Source organism: Topomyia yanbarensis, chromosome 1, assembly GCF_030247195.1.
Source record: "Topomyia yanbarensis strain Yona2022 chromosome 1, ASM3024719v1, whole genome shotgun sequence".
Classification (NCBI taxonomy): Eukaryota; Metazoa; Arthropoda; class Insecta; order Diptera; family Culicidae; genus Topomyia; species Topomyia yanbarensis.
In genome coordinates this window covers 190143833-190163424 of record NC_080670.1, presented here as the reverse complement: position 1 = coordinate 190163424, position 19592 = coordinate 190143833, and the positions used below count along the sequence as shown (strand labels likewise).

General features: G+C 39.6%; 1 protein-coding gene across 4 annotated transcripts in view; it reads right to left on the bottom strand.

Annotated features, from left to right (window-relative positions):
- The window catches only part of LOC131684994 (ubiquitin-conjugating enzyme E2-17 kDa), a 50198-nt gene that overhangs the window by 10229 nt on the left and 20377 nt on the right, over nt 1–19592 (bottom strand). For all 4 annotated transcript variants that reach the window (XM_058968323.1, XM_058968314.1, XM_058968332.1 and 1 more), the window contains 2 exons: nt 12602–12665; nt 2779–2810 (listed from right to left, as the gene is read on the bottom strand). In XM_058968323.1, the coding sequence (XP_058824306.1) occupies nt 2779–2810; nt 12602–12665 (96 nt within the window). The remainder of the gene's footprint in view (nt 1–2778; nt 2811–12601; nt 12666–19592) is intronic.

Sequence of the window (19592 nt, the reverse complement as noted above, 5' to 3'; positions counted from 1 at the left end):
AGGGCAATTCAGACCGTCATTTTTCTTTATTTTTTTACAATTTACCTATGAATTAGTTACAAGAGACACTGCTTAAGAAGCAAAAAAATAAATAAATTGCTTTACAAAAACTTAATCTGGTCTGTCGCAGCTGTCGATTGGCGGCCCATGTATTTTCTTTGCTGTGGCATGTGCAATGGTGTGCGCAGTCACAAGCCGCTGAACGGTGGTTGACGGAATAGGGGGTCCGAATAGCCCCGTACGCTCATATCGCACTAAAGTGGTGAGCGTTTCCAAAATATCTCTGTTTTCACCCATACGAAAATCATTCCATAAAATAGGAGCCTCAAGCTTTCCAAAACACCTTTTATTTTTTCACTTTTATTTGTTGCTTTAATCGCGGTTTTTCCATTATGATTTTTGTTTTGAGAATGGCAAAACAACGAAACACGTTGTATCTCCTTTTTACAAAGAACAAAGAATCAACTTCAGCTCTCAACATTAATGTTTTAGAGTAGCGGTTCCACGAATATATACGATATTCAGGATTTAGCATCAAAAGGCTGAAAATCAAAAAGCCGAAAAAAACAAGGCGCAATTTTAAAAGGCGAAAATTCAAAAGGCTTAATGCTAAAAAGGTCGAAAAATCAAATGGCCGAAAACTTAAAAGGCGAAAACTCAAAAAGCCGAAAACCCAAAAGGCCGAATCTCATAAGGCAAACTTTTTTTTATTATTCGATTATTTCACATTGTGTTCTTCCTGATTGATTAATCGCCTCATGTTTGGGTAAATCGAGCAATCGGGCGAATCGCACGTTTACGTACGAAACATTTCCAATACAAAAGAAGGATTAATACTCTAAAAATCCACCAAATCCTTTGTCAAATTGTACATTCATTGCGATTTTAATTCAGATTCAAAGAATGCTCGAAAGAAGGAATCATCCCCTATGTTTGAGTAAACCGAGCAGCCGAAGTGATCACAAGTGTGCGTGCAAGAGTTATTTGGCATACCGATTCAAAGAACTGCTCATATTTGAAAGAAGGAATCAATCGCTATGTTCGAGTGAACCGGGAATACGAACAGTTATGCAGTTGTAAGCAGCTGGCATGTAGCTCAAATGTTTGAGCATAACGGCAACTACCTAAATATTTAAATAACTTTAAATGAGTTTGTTTACCAATAGTACTAATATTGTACTTGAACCAAAATAATTAGATTATTATTCGTTATTAAATAATAAAAAAACATTTACGCCACATCGCTTCAAGTCGCGTGCTATCCAACATCGTTGTCGCTCCGTAGGACTCAAACTAATTTATAGCCCCTGTGTTTGAGTAAACCGGGCAAACGAGTGGATCACAGGTTTGCATGCGAGGGGCCGCCGCTTCGGATCCTTGGTCTCGGTTATGCGGCAAAGCCGCATTACACTGGCTTTGCCCCAAGTGCTAGAGCAGTGTAACAACCGATGGTTGAATATATGTAAGATCATTCAATAAATCATCGTTTGAAAAACTTTGCGAAATTCACAAATGATGAAGTATATAATTCGAAAGAACAGCTCATGATATAAAGAAAGATAATAAGGATAATTTTAATTATTGAAACGCTGTATGGAAAACCAAAACTCACGTCTGGTGGATCGCAATTTTACACTATACTATACTAAAACGTAAGTCATAGCCAAGTATCCATAATTGCAAAAATGAACAAGCATAAAAATTTCAAAAATGAAACTCAAAAAAACTGCTCATATTTAAAAGAAGGCAAAATCAGTTATAAAATGTATTCACTCGAAATATAATCAATATCAGGTAACGGATAATAACACATTATTATCATTGCTTTGTTTGTTTTGTTTCGTCCTATAAAAAGTTTGCCTTTCAAAATTCTGCCTTCTGAAAAGTTTCTGAGAAATCAAGGGGGTCCAAATTACCCCCACTGTCTTAATAGCCCCGGGTTCCCCTATAGAAAAGGTAATCGAAGACATAGGTTCAGTTTTATCAGTTTTCAATAATATTTCAACGCCAAGATATCAAAGATATATAAAAGTTTTATTTTTCACCGTCCTGACAGCACTGCTACAGCGGAATCCTACCAAACTAATCGCAGTAACTAACAACAAATCAAATAGTCTCAGTTACTAGCCCTTATTACTTTTTAGCAAACCTTGCCTACAACAAAAGTTATAGCTGTTTAAAAACTATGTTGGTTATGTTTTTATGTGCATGAAGGGGATCCATAAATTTCCTAAATACTGGAACAAAATTTTTGAATCTCTCGTTCCGGTAATCAGCCATTTTCCATGTATTTTATTCTCTTCCACATCGAACTATACAAAGCCGCTATTATTGTTTGTTGACACCATCGATCTTTACTACACCGCCGCCAGTTGTTACGCTTGCCGGCTGGCCACCGGCCAAATGGGAAAACGAGTTAAACTTAAAGCTGAACGATGTAACCGAAAGTCTTACCTAACCACCGCTAGTAACGCTTTGTGTTTTCCCCCTGATGAAAAGGAACTGCTTCCTGTATAGCTAAGAAGTCCTCGCCGAAGTCAAGTTCAACCAAATTTGATAGTATGTGTATAGTGTTGTCTTTTGATTTTCGAAACACATTTTTACCATAGGAGCAGCACTTCTGGCTAAATATAAAGCAGCGTTTAAAAAAACACAAATCGGAAGTGTTGGCTTCCACCTACAATCAATTCGAATCACATTAGATTATGAATAGAAGACACGAGCGGAAGGAATGACGCTGCGGTGGCTGCGGGGTCAAAAGAATCGATGTCCACTTACCGGTCCCATGATTGTTGCCTGCCAGTGAAATACTGCAAAGGAAGGAGAAAAAAGAGTGGAATTAATTTGTGTTACATTGTTTTTTTCCTCTTTTTTGTTTTCAGATTATGTTTATGTAGGGTAATGAATCTACTTTGGCCTTATTAGGGAGGGTGCCGCCCTGTTTCATTATTCACCACTCGGCCTTCAAGTGCTGGAATGTCTATAATTTGGTATGAATATCTTTGCTTCGTTCTTCATAACCAATATTATAAGAAAAATGATGATTCACTCGTTGTGACGCAAAAGAAAAATTGAATCGAGTGCCCCAATTTTCGTACTATCATTTAAGCAAATGCATTGAAACAAATAGGCAAGATGATAGTAGGACTAGGGTGATGAAAGGCTCATTGCTCTATATGAATGTTCTGGCAAGGATATTAGAAAAGTTATGTAATTAATTTGGGTGTAGGAGATTGGTCTATTTTAGATATAAAGGATATGATGAATTGCTCATATTTTGGTTCCACCTTAAAAAAGCAATATGACCGACCTAAATTAAAAAAAAACATGTTGAGCAGGATGGAAAGCACTGCTATAACTTGAAGGTGCAAATGGGTTCAATAGCGATAATATTCATGAACTGTTCATCCCCATTATCCTAATAAATTTTTAGCCTTGAACTCTACCTGCAATCAACTTCTTTTTATATTTGGCATTGTAAACGCAGATAATTAAATCAAATATATTACTGAATTACACACATATCCGATCAATTTGAATGAACGTGTCGTGTCAATCAATGTACATTCTGAATCTGATTATGGCACAACGATTTTATTCGGTCGCATAGCATCTATCCCGTGCACCGTCATCACCATGTGTTACATAAAAGCTTCGTCTCGAAGCTTTCTACTGTAATCGGGAATAACTTATTCAAGCGCAAGACGTACGTGTGCTGATGGCAGTTGTAAATTTGTATTGGACACCACGTTGCTATGTTGCTTGATATTTATCTAACCTGGAACTTCTCGCATTGACGGATTTTCCTCGGGTAGTTTATCCGCCCTAGAAGGCCAGTAACTGTCGTGTGATGAGGGTGAATATTAGTAATGTGGGTCAAGTCTAACAATAATCACGATATAAATCATCCCCACGTTTCGGGTTCGTTTAGTAACGGATTTTGTTACTTAATCAATAAATATGAATAATAGCTTATCATCATCGTGGCTGTCCGGATCATTTGAGACTTGCAGGGCACTTGACGTTGGCCCGAAGACAACTACCAGGTTCTCTGTTGAACATAACTGACTTGTAGACTGCCGTGCTTTATCAGATTTATCAACATGTTTGTACGCTTGGTGCATCGAGCGCTCCAAGAGACAGACAACTCCTTCAACGACCTCGTTTTACGTAAACAGTAACAGGATGTATTAACGATTTGGACACAGCAAGTTGTTGCGAGTTCATAAGCTACGAGACTTTAGCTGACCACGCAAACCGTAGAAAGTCTTATCTGCAGCCACAATACGCCTTTTTACTTACTTCGCATGTATCATTGTCAAAGTTTATAGTCAGTCTGATTGTCGCAGTTTTCCTTTTAGCAGATGTCAATATCATCCACCAAGCCAAGAAGCATGTGTGTCCTCGTGATGATATTTCCGTTCCTTCGCATATTAGATCTTCGTATCACACCATCGATCGCTATGTTAAACAACAAATTCTCAATTCAGTACATCGGTCTGGTTCAATCCGTCACAAACAAGCCGAAAGTCTCTTCGACTATTCCGACGTTTGATTTTAACCCATACAGCGTTTCCTCCACGTCACAGGGTAAACATTTTGTTCCTTGTTGATCGTTCTTCTTGAAAGCCATTTGGTAATTGCCGAGAACAGGATTCACCCAAAAGACGCAGTATGTTAAACAGAACACGGATGAGTACCTTAGTTTAATGTCCTTCTTGTAAAAGCCTAAAAGGCTTTCATCCTATCTAAATTTTTTCGCCCTGGCCCTCGTTTTGCCACTTGCTTCGTACGGACTACTTCATATCACTTCAGTTTAAAAATTTTGACCGAGACTCTGTCTGTATCAAGTAACCTTTCTCATTCCCTCTAGCATAGGTAGATCCACAACTTGTCGGTCAGTCTTCATACTTGCTCAATTTATTTTTTCTCCACTCAGTAATAACTCCAAGTGCTCCTTTCATCAGACATCCACTTCTTTACAATCTGCCGATAGATCCCTGTCGTGTTAGGATCGTTTTCTTCAAGTTGACAACTGTTTTGTAAAACTTTCGCGTATCATTCTTACGCCGGTGGATTTATTTCTCAAATGCCCTCAGTTCACCATAGCAATCTCTGGTTTGCCGCTGCAAGCATACGGCTCCCTAATCTCTTCGGTCGGCTTTTGGCCTAACACTTCTGTGGCTGTCGACCTGTTGTACTAACTGCTTTAACCGGCAGTTAAAGTGTAACCAATTGAAAAGGTCATAAATTCGGCTAGGAAATGGACGTTCAGAATGTGTGAAAGTGATCAAAAATTAAGAAATAATTCGCTCGATATGACCACCTTTTACCTTGACTATGGCCTTGAGACCGTCAAAAGACGAATCGTAGGTTGTCCGAATGTGACTTGCCGGTACTTTGACCCACTAACGGACAATGGCTTTCTTCAGTGTCTCGAGGCTGATGTACCTTGCTCTTCTAATGGGTCCAGGAGATAATAATTTATTGGATTCGTATCTGGTGAATTCGAGAGCCATTGTGTTGTCGAAATGAAGTTCGAAACATTGGTTTTTAGCCACTCTTGGATCACTCACGCTTTGTGAGGGGGTGCCGAGTCTTGTTGAAACGTCCATGGTTTGCGACCGAAATGTTTGTGTGCCCACGGCTTCAAGGCAACCTTTAGAACACTTTTCCGGTAATATATCGCATTTACTTTGACGCCAGGCTCGATGAAAACGATTGCAGAGCGCCCATCTGCGGTTATAGCGGCCCAAAATATTATTTGTAATTAGTGTAATAGACTTGGAACTTCAACGAGGTATCCGCAGTTGGTTTTACTGCACAGATTTTTCGTTCGCCTGCGCTACGCCATCCATCTGCCTGACGAGCTGCCATCTCCAACTTTTTTTGCAACCATCGAGCAGGCAGACCAACGTTCGCAGGTTTTAAAAGTGTTCTGTCGTTCGATGTAGGGAAACGCGGGGCAAGTCCGACACTTGAAGCGCAATATTTTTTTCTAAAATTCCACAAAACTCCTAAAATTGTATATTCTGTGCATAATCCTTGTTTAGGTGGTTTTTAACAAAATATAATTTTTTCAGCGTTTCAAAAAATTGTATTCATTAAAAATTATTGGTTGCCAAAAAATAGAGAAAAAGGACATTTTAAAAACGCTGCGGGTAAGACCGACACCCCAAAGGGGCAAGAGCGACCGCCTTTTGAACTTTTTTTTCAATCCATCTAACGTCACAAACTGGAAACCTCTCCGATCATCCCGATGCTTGATTTTTAGTCATCCAATTCCTCCTTCCGGAATCCTGTCCTTTTTGACGGTCTTACCTTTTTTAGCTCTCGAGTAGCCTTTCTCATTTCCTCTAGCGCACGTTCTCAATACTTACTCAATTTGTGTTTTCTCTACTTGTTTGTTCGTTCAGTACTAACTCAAAGTGCTCCTGTACTGTTTGCTAATAGACCCATCCTTGTCATAGATCATAATCAGGACCGGGGCGGTTTTCCTCATGTTGTTGAATATTTTGTAAAACTTTCGCGTATCTTTTTACGCAGATGGTTTTTTTTTCTCAATGCCCTCTATTCACCATATGGGTATCTGGTCTGTCGCTGCAAGCATACGGCTCTCTAGTCTCGTCTGTCGCTTTTTGACCCATCACTTCTGTGTTAGTTGGAGAGCTTGCCCTCAGTCGTCAACACGCAGAAACGGTCACTCACCAGCTTTCATTTGATGACACGATTCTATGCCAACCAACCAGGCACTCCAATGCCCACTTCATGCTCTGCCTTCTCACCGGCGCTGTAGTAGTTGTGGAACTTGAACGAGGTTCCCGCAGTTGGTTTTTTGCTGGACAGATTTTTCGTTCGCCTGTGTTACACCATTCATCTTCCTGAAGAGCTGCCATCTCCAACTTCACTTTTGGCAACAATCGAGAAAGCATAGCGGTGCTCGCTGGTTCCAAAAGGGTTCTGACGTTTGAAACACCGAGTTTACGATCAGTTTTAACTAAACATTATCGTGTTTTGCCTACTGTTGCATCCTGTACCTTCAGTTACATTTTTCGGGCTTGTTTGTCGAATATGCGACATATCTCATATCAGGGCTGCTTTAGTACTGCATTTAGCTGCCCGTTTCGTAACGGACGTTGTTTCAAGGCGCCCATAACGTGGAGAAGCAACTCTCTTTGGTTTTCTCCTTCCCTGTCAGTGTGCAACAAAACATTCACTGGGGTTGAACCCGATCCTCACTAAGCTCGCTCGTATCCAGGTGGCACCTCGGAGAGATTTAAGGGATAGGAATTCTGTTTCAGAGATAAAGAACCGCACATGACGCCATGTTGTACGATGATACAACTTTGTCTACGATTAATTACGGCTATGGTAGAAATTTCGTTTCAATTCAAGATTGTTCAAACAAGCACCTTTAAAATGCTACAAATAATTATTCCTTTCATCCTGTGAAGAAGTTGAGCGCTGGCTTATATTCCGCTGAATTAGCTGGCTACTGAGAAACCTTTTAACCAAAATGTAAATTACTTGGCTTACCCATCGTAGATATGACTAGTCAAATACTTGATCGATTTAGCGTCGAACGTGCGTTATTCATTCATAAAAGTTTTAACCGCGTGATTTCTCTCTCAAGGGTGAATTCACTTTGGGGCCGTTCATAAACCACGTAGACTCATAGGGGGGACGGGGGGGTCTGGCAAAAGTCTACGTTTTTCTACGAGGGGGGAGGGGGGGTCTTTGAAAAAGTCTACGTAGACTTTTATTTTTTGTTATTCTCGTATTACTAATTATGAATGGGATTTAAAGAGAGTTGTATTCAAAATATCGGTCTGTTCAGTATTTATGCAGAAATTTCAAAGCTAGTACACTATTGAGATAACTACTGGTTAAGCGACCACTCAACCCAGAACCCACGATTTTTTTGGACAACCTCACACGTTGTTGTTTTTGCGTATATTTTGATATAGTTTTGATCTAGGAATAATACAAAATGACAGTTCTAAAGACGATCGCCCAAAATGCCTCTCGACGGAAGATTTTGACTGTGAAATCATCTGAGACACCCCTAGTTAGCAGACATGCATGAACCATTAACCTTCCGGCAGTCGCGCTAGTGCACTGAGTGCACGCTGCTCTGAAAATCTAGCGAAATCGTCTTAGGACACCAGCAGCTGCTCGTTCAGTGGGCCATAAGCGCGATTTCCGGAGGGTTTAATGCATGAACCATAAAAAGTTAAAAAATAGTCAAAGTTAAGCATTGTAACAACAAAACACCCGATTTTTAACAATTAATGGATTAATTTTTTAATTTTTATTTATTGATTTCGGTGGTTAAAGCAGTAGTGTAGTTAAACTTCTACAACAAAGTGTTTACTCGAGTTAATCAGTTTCTCTTGCAATCATTTACACTGATTTCAAAATCTTTAAACACCCGTTAAATTTTACGTCTTGATCCTATGCAACTCCGTGCAAACCGGCTCTACTATATTTATCTTAGAAAATATTCGGAGTTAAACTTTGATACTTTGCGATAATACTCTAAGGTGATACGGCTATTAATTACATAATAAATATAAATAATTTTGGGAAGATTTCAATAGCTTCGTTCCCTAATTCAAATAAGGCAATTTAGATTATCTTATTATCTTAGAAATATTGAAATTTGTTCACGAAAAGTGAAATTTGTGTGCATGTTTGGTTTATTATTTTAGTCTAGATGATAGTACACATTGACAGTATTAATTTGTAATTGTTTCTTATAATTTAACAATTTTGAATTCATCAGTAAGGCTCAAAAAGTGTTTAGCAATTCTGCATTGTTGGTGTAGGTCGCACTTCGGCCAAAATTTAAGCTAATTATAGCAATATATCTTTTTACATATATTTGAGTGACCAACCTTGAAAAGAAGTATTCCGCTACACAAACGTTGGAAAGCACCTTGAATCGGTATTAATTGATTTGATCAATCATAGACAAAAAACCAATGTGAAAAACCTTTCTTTAATATTCAAATAGCTTGAAATAAATCTGAACGCTAATTTTTAATTGAACATTATAATGTGCTTCTTGCTAAATTCACATTTCCTGCGAATAAAAAAAATTAAAAGTCTACGTAGACTTTTGACGTGGGGGGGGGGGGGGGGGGATTGGTAAAAGTCTACTAAGGTCTACTAGGGGGGAGGGGGGGGGGGGGGTTAAAAATTCTCAAATTTCGGTCTACGTGGTTTATGAACGGTCCCTTTATGGTCTACTGCTAGTTCATTTACTGCGCCCCCTCCCTCACTCTCGGGTACGTCCATGTCGTTGTCGCAACAGCGGTTTTGGTTTTTACTATCGCTTGTTTTTTATGCTTCTTGTGTTTCTGAGTGATCTTGGTACATCCGTCCTCTTTTTTGGTTATTCCTTCGCTAGATGTTCTGGATGTTGGCTTAGGGTTATCGAGGATTGCTTAACTGGTTGTTTGCGATTTAGCAGTGGAAGACTGTTTGTCAATTTGTGCTGTAACAGATCCATTTCCCTTATCAGTTTTGACGCATGATTTACCGTAGTGGGCCGTGTGGTTGCAGAACTGGCACCTGAGCTTCTGCCCAGGGTATGTGGACGGGATTCTTTGAATATAGGTGATACCTTGGGCAGAATTGCATTCGAAGTTCAAGTAAGACGGAAAAGGTTGATGCATATGCATTCTAATCACAAAAACTCCATTGATAATAAGTTTCTCCATATATCATTTGAAACGGATTCCACTTCTCTATATTTCGACATGATTTGTACTCGGAGCTGGTGCACAATAATAAATCATGTAGGCGAATTTCAGCTATATCCTTGTCCATATATATCTATCTATCTAGATCAATGTTTGTATGTATATGATTTATGGACTCCCAAACGGCTCAACCGTTTGCCGTAAAAATTTATACATAGTAGGCATTTGTTATGGAGCGTGTTTATGTGCTATTGGTTGGGGGTTATCTGCCCGCTAGATGGCGCTTCGGAACAAATTGTGTTTTCCCCTAATTTCGTTGAAAATCGCAGCAATACGCGATGGGTATTAGCTAGTATACGATGATTTTGTTTTTAATGTACTCGAATTCGACTTGTGTTGAATGTTGTTCATCACTAGAAAAAAAACTCGAATAGCACGTTGAACATTATCTGTACCACATTTTTTGTATGATGTAGTTGAATGCCAGTACCGTGACATCATTTTCATCTTTAAATGTTCTACCTCGCACACTGTAGGTCTTCGAGTTTGTGTAAAGTCGATCACGACAGTATTTTCCCTTAGTGAGCGCACTTTGTTCACTCATCTCGCACACCGTGAGGGTAATATATATTATATTTCCTGATTATACACCATATTAACATGATTTAATCTGTTCCACAATATTCCGCCACGTCACTCGGTCAGTTGCTGTTTGTCTCCAACCTCTCAGGTGCCTGATACTCGCCAGATTCTACTCCATTTGGTCCAGCCACCGGGAACGCTGCGCTCCTCTCCATCTTGTACCTGCTGGGTTGGATGTGAAAACCAACTTGGTGGGGTTGTTATCCGGCATCCTCACAACATGCCCCGCCCACCGTACCCTTCCAGCTTGAGCTACTTTCCGGCTACTTGGCTCACCATAGAGTCGCGCAAGTTCGTGGTTCATCCTTCTCCTCCACACGCCATCCTCCTGCACACCAACGACGATCGTTCTCAGCAACCTTCTATCGAAGACTTCGAATGCTTGCAGATCCTCTTCGAGCATTGTCCACGTTTCGTGCACGTAGAGAACCACCGGTCTAATCAGTGTGTTATACATGGCGCATTTCGTGCGGAGGTGAAGCTTCCTGGATCTCAAAGTTTGGTGGAGCCCATATCAGGCACGACTTTCAGAGATAATACGCCTTCTGATCTCCTGGCTGGTGTTATTGTCCGCAGTCACTAGTGAGCCTAGATAGATGAACTCGTCAACCACCTCGAACTCATCGCCGTCGATCGTAATACTACTGCCCAAGCGTTCCCTATCGCGATCGGTTGCGCCAGCCGGCATGTACTGCGTCTTAGACACATCAGTTCTACTAGTGCTGCTTCGAGCTTAAGTCGGCTATACAGATCTACTACCGTCTCCTTGTTTCTACCGACTATGTCAACGTCGTCAGCGAAGCACACGAACTGTCCGGACCTCGTGAAAATCGTGCCCCGCATGGCAGGACAACCCATCGCCTTGTCTTAGTCCCCTGCGTGTTTCAAACGGACCCGAGAGGCCGCCCGAAATTCTGACGCAACACCTTACACCATCCATCGTAGCCTTAATCAGACTTATCAGCTTCCCAGGGAAGCCGTTCTCGAGAAGGCAATGAGGAGTGGCTATTACTGGTAGAAGTATCGAACCGACGCGGATAAAATTTGTTCGTTTGCTTTGCTGTGAACAAGCGGTGTGTTTTTAATTTCTGGTCTGTGTGAGATCAGGGGTTAGATTCGGTCAAACGTGTGGAATAACAACGGATTAAGTTTGACAAGTAATTAATAATTCCTCTGAAACAAAAATGGTAGTTATGATTTTTCTTCTAGGCTCTTGTTTTGAATAGCTTAGTCGTGAAATACTGGCGTCAATTGGTCGTATGTACGTAATAAGCCTTTGTAAATTACGTATGAATTTATAAGAACAGTACATAGTACCTCGAAAAATTAGCGGAAAAAAGATCACCACACTGCAGTACATACTACAAAAATGAATTCAATCAAATAATGAAATCCGAGGGTTTTATCGATAGTATTTGGTAGTGTTGTAGCCAGTTGGCAAAGCTGTATTATTGTGCAACATGAGGCCACATTATGCCGCCATTCACCTCTGATAAAGAACTCCTATCCCTTACCTTCCCGCGGTGCCAACAGGTGTACAAGACGGCTTGTGCCGTTTTTGCTTGAGCCCGGCACTGGATTGGGTTTTGGCACCAACTACTGTCATTTCATACATGTCCACATCAATTGGGATTGGTGCCTGGTTCAGTTTCGTTTCGAACGGAAGCGGCATTAGTGACGATCCGGTTGGATCTGTGGTCGTATGCTGACAGGGAAGGGGAACAAACGACTTTTGTGCATATTGCTAGGATCGTATTGTCTACCAAGACATCTCCTGATCTTTTCCCTCTTCCGCTAATACAATTCCTTTCCCGTGATGCTCGTGGAGATGCAGAGGTAGTCTCGGTCCATATTAACATCGAGTCACGAACTAACATTCCTTACTTTTCCCGGTAGAACAGCATTGGACGTGGTCGGCGTCGTTATTGACCATTTTATGAAAATGTCGAGTCAGTGAAACATGCACAGTGCGAATGATTTGCTCCTTCCAATAATCATTTTTTGGTTCATTGAGCATTTTTACTCACTCGTTCAATCATGAAGTGCAACTACGGGCAGTCTACCTAAGCCAAGCTATGGTAATATTTGGTAGTTTTATAACTATTCATGTTTTCTATCGCTTCTTCACCGAAAGCTAGACTAATATTTTTTCATGGATTTCTGCATTATCCTAATATACTGCTTTGCATTAACATGAGTCTTTTACGAAACATGTACAAATATAATAAATACTTAAATATAGAAATACTTACAATCATCTCCTACCGGTCCGGCACTGCATTGTGCAGGTGGATCTCTCCCCAGGTCTTGTAGTTCCTACAAATAAACATAAGATGGAAATATATTAAATTAGATTATTGTTCAGATAAGCCAAACCCAAATAACCCTTCCACACGTTGTTTTTGTGAAATTTTAGGATATTTGGATACAGGTGGTTCGATGAGTAATCTGCCAATGATATACACTGCAATTTTACCAGTCATTTCAATAACTTTTTTAATCAGTGTTTTTGCATTATTTAAAGAAACACGGATTGTTCGACTTGGTTTTTCGAAATAGCGCGAATTATATACATGCGCGGAGAATCTGAGTGTATTGATATGAATCTGTGCTTTAAAAATATTGCGCGCAATCGTGCAAAAACTTATCTTCTCAAGTTCAGCACATCATATTATGTCTCATTACATGATCCATATTTGTACATTACATTATATGCCTATGTTAATATGAAAATCACAAATCTTAAATATATGGAAAAAGAATTCTGCCAAACAAGAACATAATTATTATTCGAAAGAACCTGGAAAGTTTTATGCTCACACCAACCTGCGGAAAAAACAGCGATCAACATTTCGTTGGAATAACTAGCCAGTTCTACTGATTCAAACTACCTAGCTAAAAATAATTTCTCTCGGGTAGTTCCACGCTCAATCATGTGCTCAAAAGAAAAACGTATATTTTTGGCAACCACAACAACCACAGCACATACTATGAGAGCGTGTATGCGGTTTCAGCTAGTGACGGCATTACGGTTATGCGGTAAATACAAATAGTGTCTTATCTTCGAAAACATCGTTTCCGAGATGTAAGCGCACAATTTATTCTAGCTGATAGTTCACAATCTAACAGAGTCGAAAAATCTTGTTCCTACTTACTCCGAAAAGGTGATTTGGGTCTTATGATGTTTTGTAGCTCAATTAAAATGTCGTAGGTACAGAAAAAGCAATATCATTGGCGACAATGGGAAGTCATTTTTAATGTCGGCTATATCTCTTAATAACTTTACGTGAAAATACAAGGGGGACGGTACAAGGCTTGCGGCGACTTCAATTATTATGGAACACTTGTAGATGCGATTAGAACTACTGTTTGCGCAGTCATCAGTAAAGCGCGTATCCTACAGATTTGTACAAAACTGACTTTAATAATCGCTAACACTATTTCCCTGTAGGGCCATGAGATGCATCATTGAATGCTTGATGTGCTCGAATGAAGAATATTTTTGAATACGCCTTTACTGTCCAGAACAATTGGAAAAGGTTTACTTACAACTTTTTTATCTTTTTATGGGCAACTAGGGCCGAGGGTGGTGGCTAGCGGGTTTCATACATCCTTGACATGACGGACGAAGCTATGGTACCTTGAACACAAGCAACGCAGATCCAAGGACATCATTGAAATGATAAGTTCTGAGTTTGAGATGTATTTCCCCCGGTTGCCAGACGAAAGCCTGTAATTATTGCGTGTGACATTGTATGTAAAGTCTAATTATGAGTCCTGTAGTGGTGTGTGCGTGGAAGGTGTGAGTTTTAGCATTCCACGGGTGCATATCTGTCTGTTGGCGTGGATAGTGTGATCGCGAAGGGCTCGAGCGTTAACGTGTTTGTCGCTTACGCTAGCGTGTGTGTAACTTCGCGTGCATAAATTCGATGTTATAATCGTGTGGTCATACGCATATTCGCATGTATTCTTGAATGATTGCGCACGGAACGCGAGTCTAATGCTTAATTTTAAGTGCTAGATGCTAGAAGTCAGTTTCCTCATATCACTAGAGTTCCCGGTCATGTCGCCGTGGAACGTTTTGTCTAGTGAATATGAGCGTCATTGTTTGATTGGTTCAACTGAAGGTATGAGTCTAGGCTTCTATAACAGAGGGTAGACTTCTGGACGTGACCGATTCATGATAGTGCGAGTGGTTGGTTTGCTTGAATATGTGTAGATGATTGCAATTGCATGCTGACGAATTCGAGACAGTTCGTATTTTTTCTCGCGTTATTTTTTTTCCTTCGTCATTTTGTTGCGATTTTAGAAGTTTTCCATAGTAAAAACCAGTTTCATAAGCAAAATTCCGAAAACTTTTAAGTGTTGATTCGCGAAAAAAGTGAAAGTGTCTTTCAGGAAGAACTAAAGAACAATTCGGCAGGCGATCAGCTTCAGAAACGGAAGATCCCAGGATGATGGGGTGAATAATTTGAAGAATTTCGAACCCCACATTTGTAGTCGGAGCAGTATTGTCTCAAGCGACGGATCATGAAGATTCGACAACGTTCATGCCTAAGAAGTGGCATCAAAACCTTTAAGCAAGGACGAATTTCACATTTTGGATACCGGTGAGATCGTTTCTAATAGTTTCTTTGCGTTTTCTTTTTAAATAACACTACTAATTATATTAAATATATGCATAATTATATAATCCCCAGCTCCCTCTCTTTCTACTTTTTATAACTCCGTCATCTATGAACACTGTTTCGGTTCCGAGCGTTTTCCATAAGTAGATGATAGGACTATTATGAAATAAAAACGCTTGTGAGGACGTGGCCAGGTGTGTGAAGTTGAGCGGGTCTACGTCATTGTAGATCGTTGCGAAGTCTGATATGACAATTGATATGCTCAATTCTGCTACTCCATCTACGATTTGTGCAGGTTATCGTGCTATGCTATGTTATGATCGCAATTGCATGTTGGCGTTTGTGTTATCGCGAAGGAAACGAGCGTTTTTACGTTTGGAATGGGAAAGATTGTGAGTGTATATGATAGTATATGCAATTAATTGTGTTAGTAAGTGTAAATATGAATCTAATTTAGAATATGGTAATAAAAGTGTTCATAAACTGCCGAATAAAGAAATAAGATGCAATGAGATTAATTAAAAGTATATTATTTTTGATTCTGGAAGTGCGAATGTATTACACATATCTAACTGATACGTGGATGTATACGTGCGGGGCTGATGACGGTCTCAGAATGAACGTGTAGGAACAGACGTTCTTGAAATGGGTCGTTGGATGTACAGTAGAGCTATCGCCTTTCATTTCCAGGGCTAAACCTGTGTACATCTATGGATAAACCACAACTGATGCAGACAAGTTTCTTCCATAAAAGCACTGCTGGTCAGCGGGAGATGGATTGTAAAACACACACACATCAGTAGTGGAAAAGCAAACTAATAGAACTATAACAAAAACAAGAATTGGGGGTAAGGTAGGGTAAGGGGTAAGGTGGGGCAAATCCGACCTGGTAAATGGTTTTGGCTGTAAAATGCTCATTTTACAACGGATCAAGTAGTTTTATATACCAAATTAAAGGTTAGACTCCTAAGCAACATATGTATACAGCATTTTATTTAGATCTTCGGAATATCTTTTGCTGTTTTAAAAAATGATGGGGTAAACCCGACCCCCTATGTTTTTGGTTGATTTAGTGCAGATATTACTCAAATTTTATGGTTTTCCAATGATAAATCAATGAATGTTGTGTTATTGAATTGTAACATGAAGAAAATGGAGTTCAATATCAATCTTGAAATACTAAAATCACGAGCAGTAGCACGTAATGATATTCCTATTTGCATCGGAGCAATTGCTCGACGAATAATCATCACGTTTTTGTGTCTTTCGCTTGTAATTATGTACCATTTTGCATAAAAATAATATATAATAACAATAAAAATATATTTCAATTTGATAAATAAAAATTTTCTTAGCAAAAAGCGGTCGGATTTACCCCAATATTTAGAGGTCGGATTTGCCCCACCGCGTCAATTTTCATTACGATGCAATTAAAAAAATATATGAAAAAAGTTGAACTGAATTCATCTATGCACTTTGCAGGACTTAAATCAAAGAATTTAAATCCACTTACATTTATTATGCAATCACTTTTACAATCAGAAATATCCTGTAGTCAATGATGCACAAAAGTCAAATCAAAAGTTGTAAAAACACACTTTTTGTCGTATGAGCATCTCAATGTAGACTAATAAAATGCTGTCATACCACCATTATGATTATTTCCGATGCTCTACACGACAACATTGATATTAGTTCGCGTAGTGCTTCTGATTTTCGGTAACAGAGGGGGGTCGGGTTTACCCAACGGTCGGATTTGCCCCACCTTACCCTACATATTAAACACTGGATTTACCAACTATTCTATCATATGCACCAGTTCGGCATCCATTGCCTGATCCAGCTATCACAAGTTCTAAGACGAACACACACAGATAGACAAACGACTAGCACATAACCATTGTACACCCGTACTAAAAACTAACTAATAGGTTTCTACTTCTACATTTCTTTATTTATTTTATTGACCTATGCACGATGACGATGCTGACCATTAAATCGACACGCAATGACCCCCACTGCGAGCTGTGCCCACAAACATTGCCATTAAGCTTTTGAACAATTTTTGTAAACACAACCCACAGAAAAGGCCAATCAACAGCGATCCACCTGCCTGCCTCGCCAATGTGCACAGGCTGTTGGCTGACTGTTAGTTTGGTCTGGGGCGGAGTATAAAAAAAACGCAAAACATAAAAAAGGCCCATAAGCCCTCTCGGTCCCTCGATGCACCACTATCGAGGCGTAATGCAATAACCATCTTAAAGCAGTTGTCTGTCAGGTGCTGCTTAATGACGTTTGTAATACCGTCAAACCCGTCAATCTAGGGGAGGGTGAGTGATTACATAACCTTCCTATACGAGAAAGGCAAAAAGGCAAAAAATGTGCCATAGTCCAAAAAAGTCAATCCTTCTCAAAAAAAAAAAAAATTGAGGTTACATGAAATCTCGGTGTTTCACACATTTTAAAGACATTTGGCATCTAAACTGCAAATTCGGTTTTGAAATTTTTCCCTTTTTTCAGTTCCTGCTTATATGGAATTAAGAACCGTCGTAGGTGGGCAATGTGGTCAAAGCGTCTTTGGTTAGTCATTATTGATCTACACTGACAAATCAACGTTATTAGTTTTGCATCATTTTGATATCATGGTGGCATCAGTTTATATGGGAATTTGCTGTGCGGCCGCACTCTTCAACCTGTAACTCTGGAACCAAAAGTCCGATCAAGAAAAAATTCAATATTAGCCGATGGGAAGGTTGTACATTTTATTTGAAACTAAATTTGTGCAAAGCGGTCCAGCCATCTCGGAGAAACAGAGGGAACATTTTTTTTCACATGCGCGCATACGCACACATACATTCATACCCGCATACATTTTCCGATCTCGACGAACTGAGTCGAATAGTATACCAGGTGTATAAGCATAAATTCGCTGTTTTTTGTCAAAAAACATAATTTGTTCAAAGTATTTGCCCTCGCTAGCTATACATTTTTTCATCTCTCGGTAATTTTTTTTTTGATTTTTTGTATTTTTTTAACCTCCGCCTTTTTTTGACCACTTGCCATTTTCGGATGTCTTTGCACGAATCGAAGTGCCGTTCTCCGAGCGCGTGACCCATCGATGAAAACAGATAATAATCGGATGGGGTTGGGGTCTGGTGAATTAGCGGGGGAGGTGGCACCTCCTAGTTGAGTGTCTCCAAGTAGTTTTGGACCATTTTTGACTTGTGCGATGGTAGCTTCTCATGTCTTTGATTAAAACCTGGCCTTTTTTACGCAAAACACGGCTCAATTTAATTAGTTATTGGCGGTAGTAGTGAACATTGACAGTTCAGTTTTTTTAGCTTTTAATTTATTTTTCATTTTTTAATTTTTTTTTATTTGATTTTTTTTCCGATAACGCACTGTCACTATATGCCTCCACAAAGCATTTGATGCGATCAGGCAGACGATTTCTTCAAATTAAAGCAAAAAGTTAGAGCTTCCCACATATGCTCTTTTTGTGACACAAACTTAGACCTGATTACGCAAAGGAAAATATAAGTTGTCATATGAAATAACTTATGATGGGCAATGGTTAATGTAAACATGTGTCGACCTCACACAAAAAAGACTTTTCTATAGTAGATAAATATGCTCACTAACGCCATCTATGAGCAAACAGCGGATTTAAGCTTATGCACCTGGTATGACACACGGCCCTCTGGGCTGGGATTAGGTTGCCGATGTTCAGAATGCGTCGCTCAAAGAAATCCCCTTCAAGACTACACCAGATCCCGACATCACACTTACCTAAAGGGTTCCCTTCAGCAACCCCCCCCCCCCCTCATTCTCCCTTCCCTAAACATGACAAACAATGAACAAGAGTGACAATCAAATAGGCCTTATGATTTTGAGTGTTTCTATTAGGGACCATTCATATACCACGTGGTCAGTTTAGGGAACAGTTTGTCCACGGCGAGGGAGGTGTGGGTATGGGTGTCTACGTGGATTCTTGATTCTTTTTATGTGTATAGGTAAAATAAATTTACATGTAAAGTAGAGATGGTCGGGTTTCATTTTTTCGAAATCGATCCAATCCCGAGAGCTTGAAAATTGAAAAGCCCGAACCCGACCCGAGCCCAAAATTATAAAATTTGAGAAACCCGAACACAAAAAATTAAATTTCGAAAACCCGTACCCGACCCGAATCCGAGAATTTCAAATTTGAAAACCCGGAATCCGACCCGTACCCGACCATCTCTATATAAAGCGCACATGCATTTCAGTAAAAAAGGAAACAGCGTTTGTAGCTGTCATCCCTACATCAAAAAAAAAAAGAAATTTGACAATTTGTTGTTTACATAACATGGGGTATTTTAAGCATTCATAGAATTGTGATAAATGTAGTGTAGTATAGTGTGTTTTAGGTATACAAATTTTATAAGGCCGTTAACTTGTTCATAAGTGAGATATTTTTAAAGGAGTTGTAGCCTTCGACCTCACTGGGAATGAATGCCGTGAGTGCACCGACTAGCATGCACAAATTCGCACCAACAAATCATAACCACAGCAGAATCTATCAAAACATATATTTGTACTCCACCCCATATCTTTACTCACTCCTAATCTATGTCTC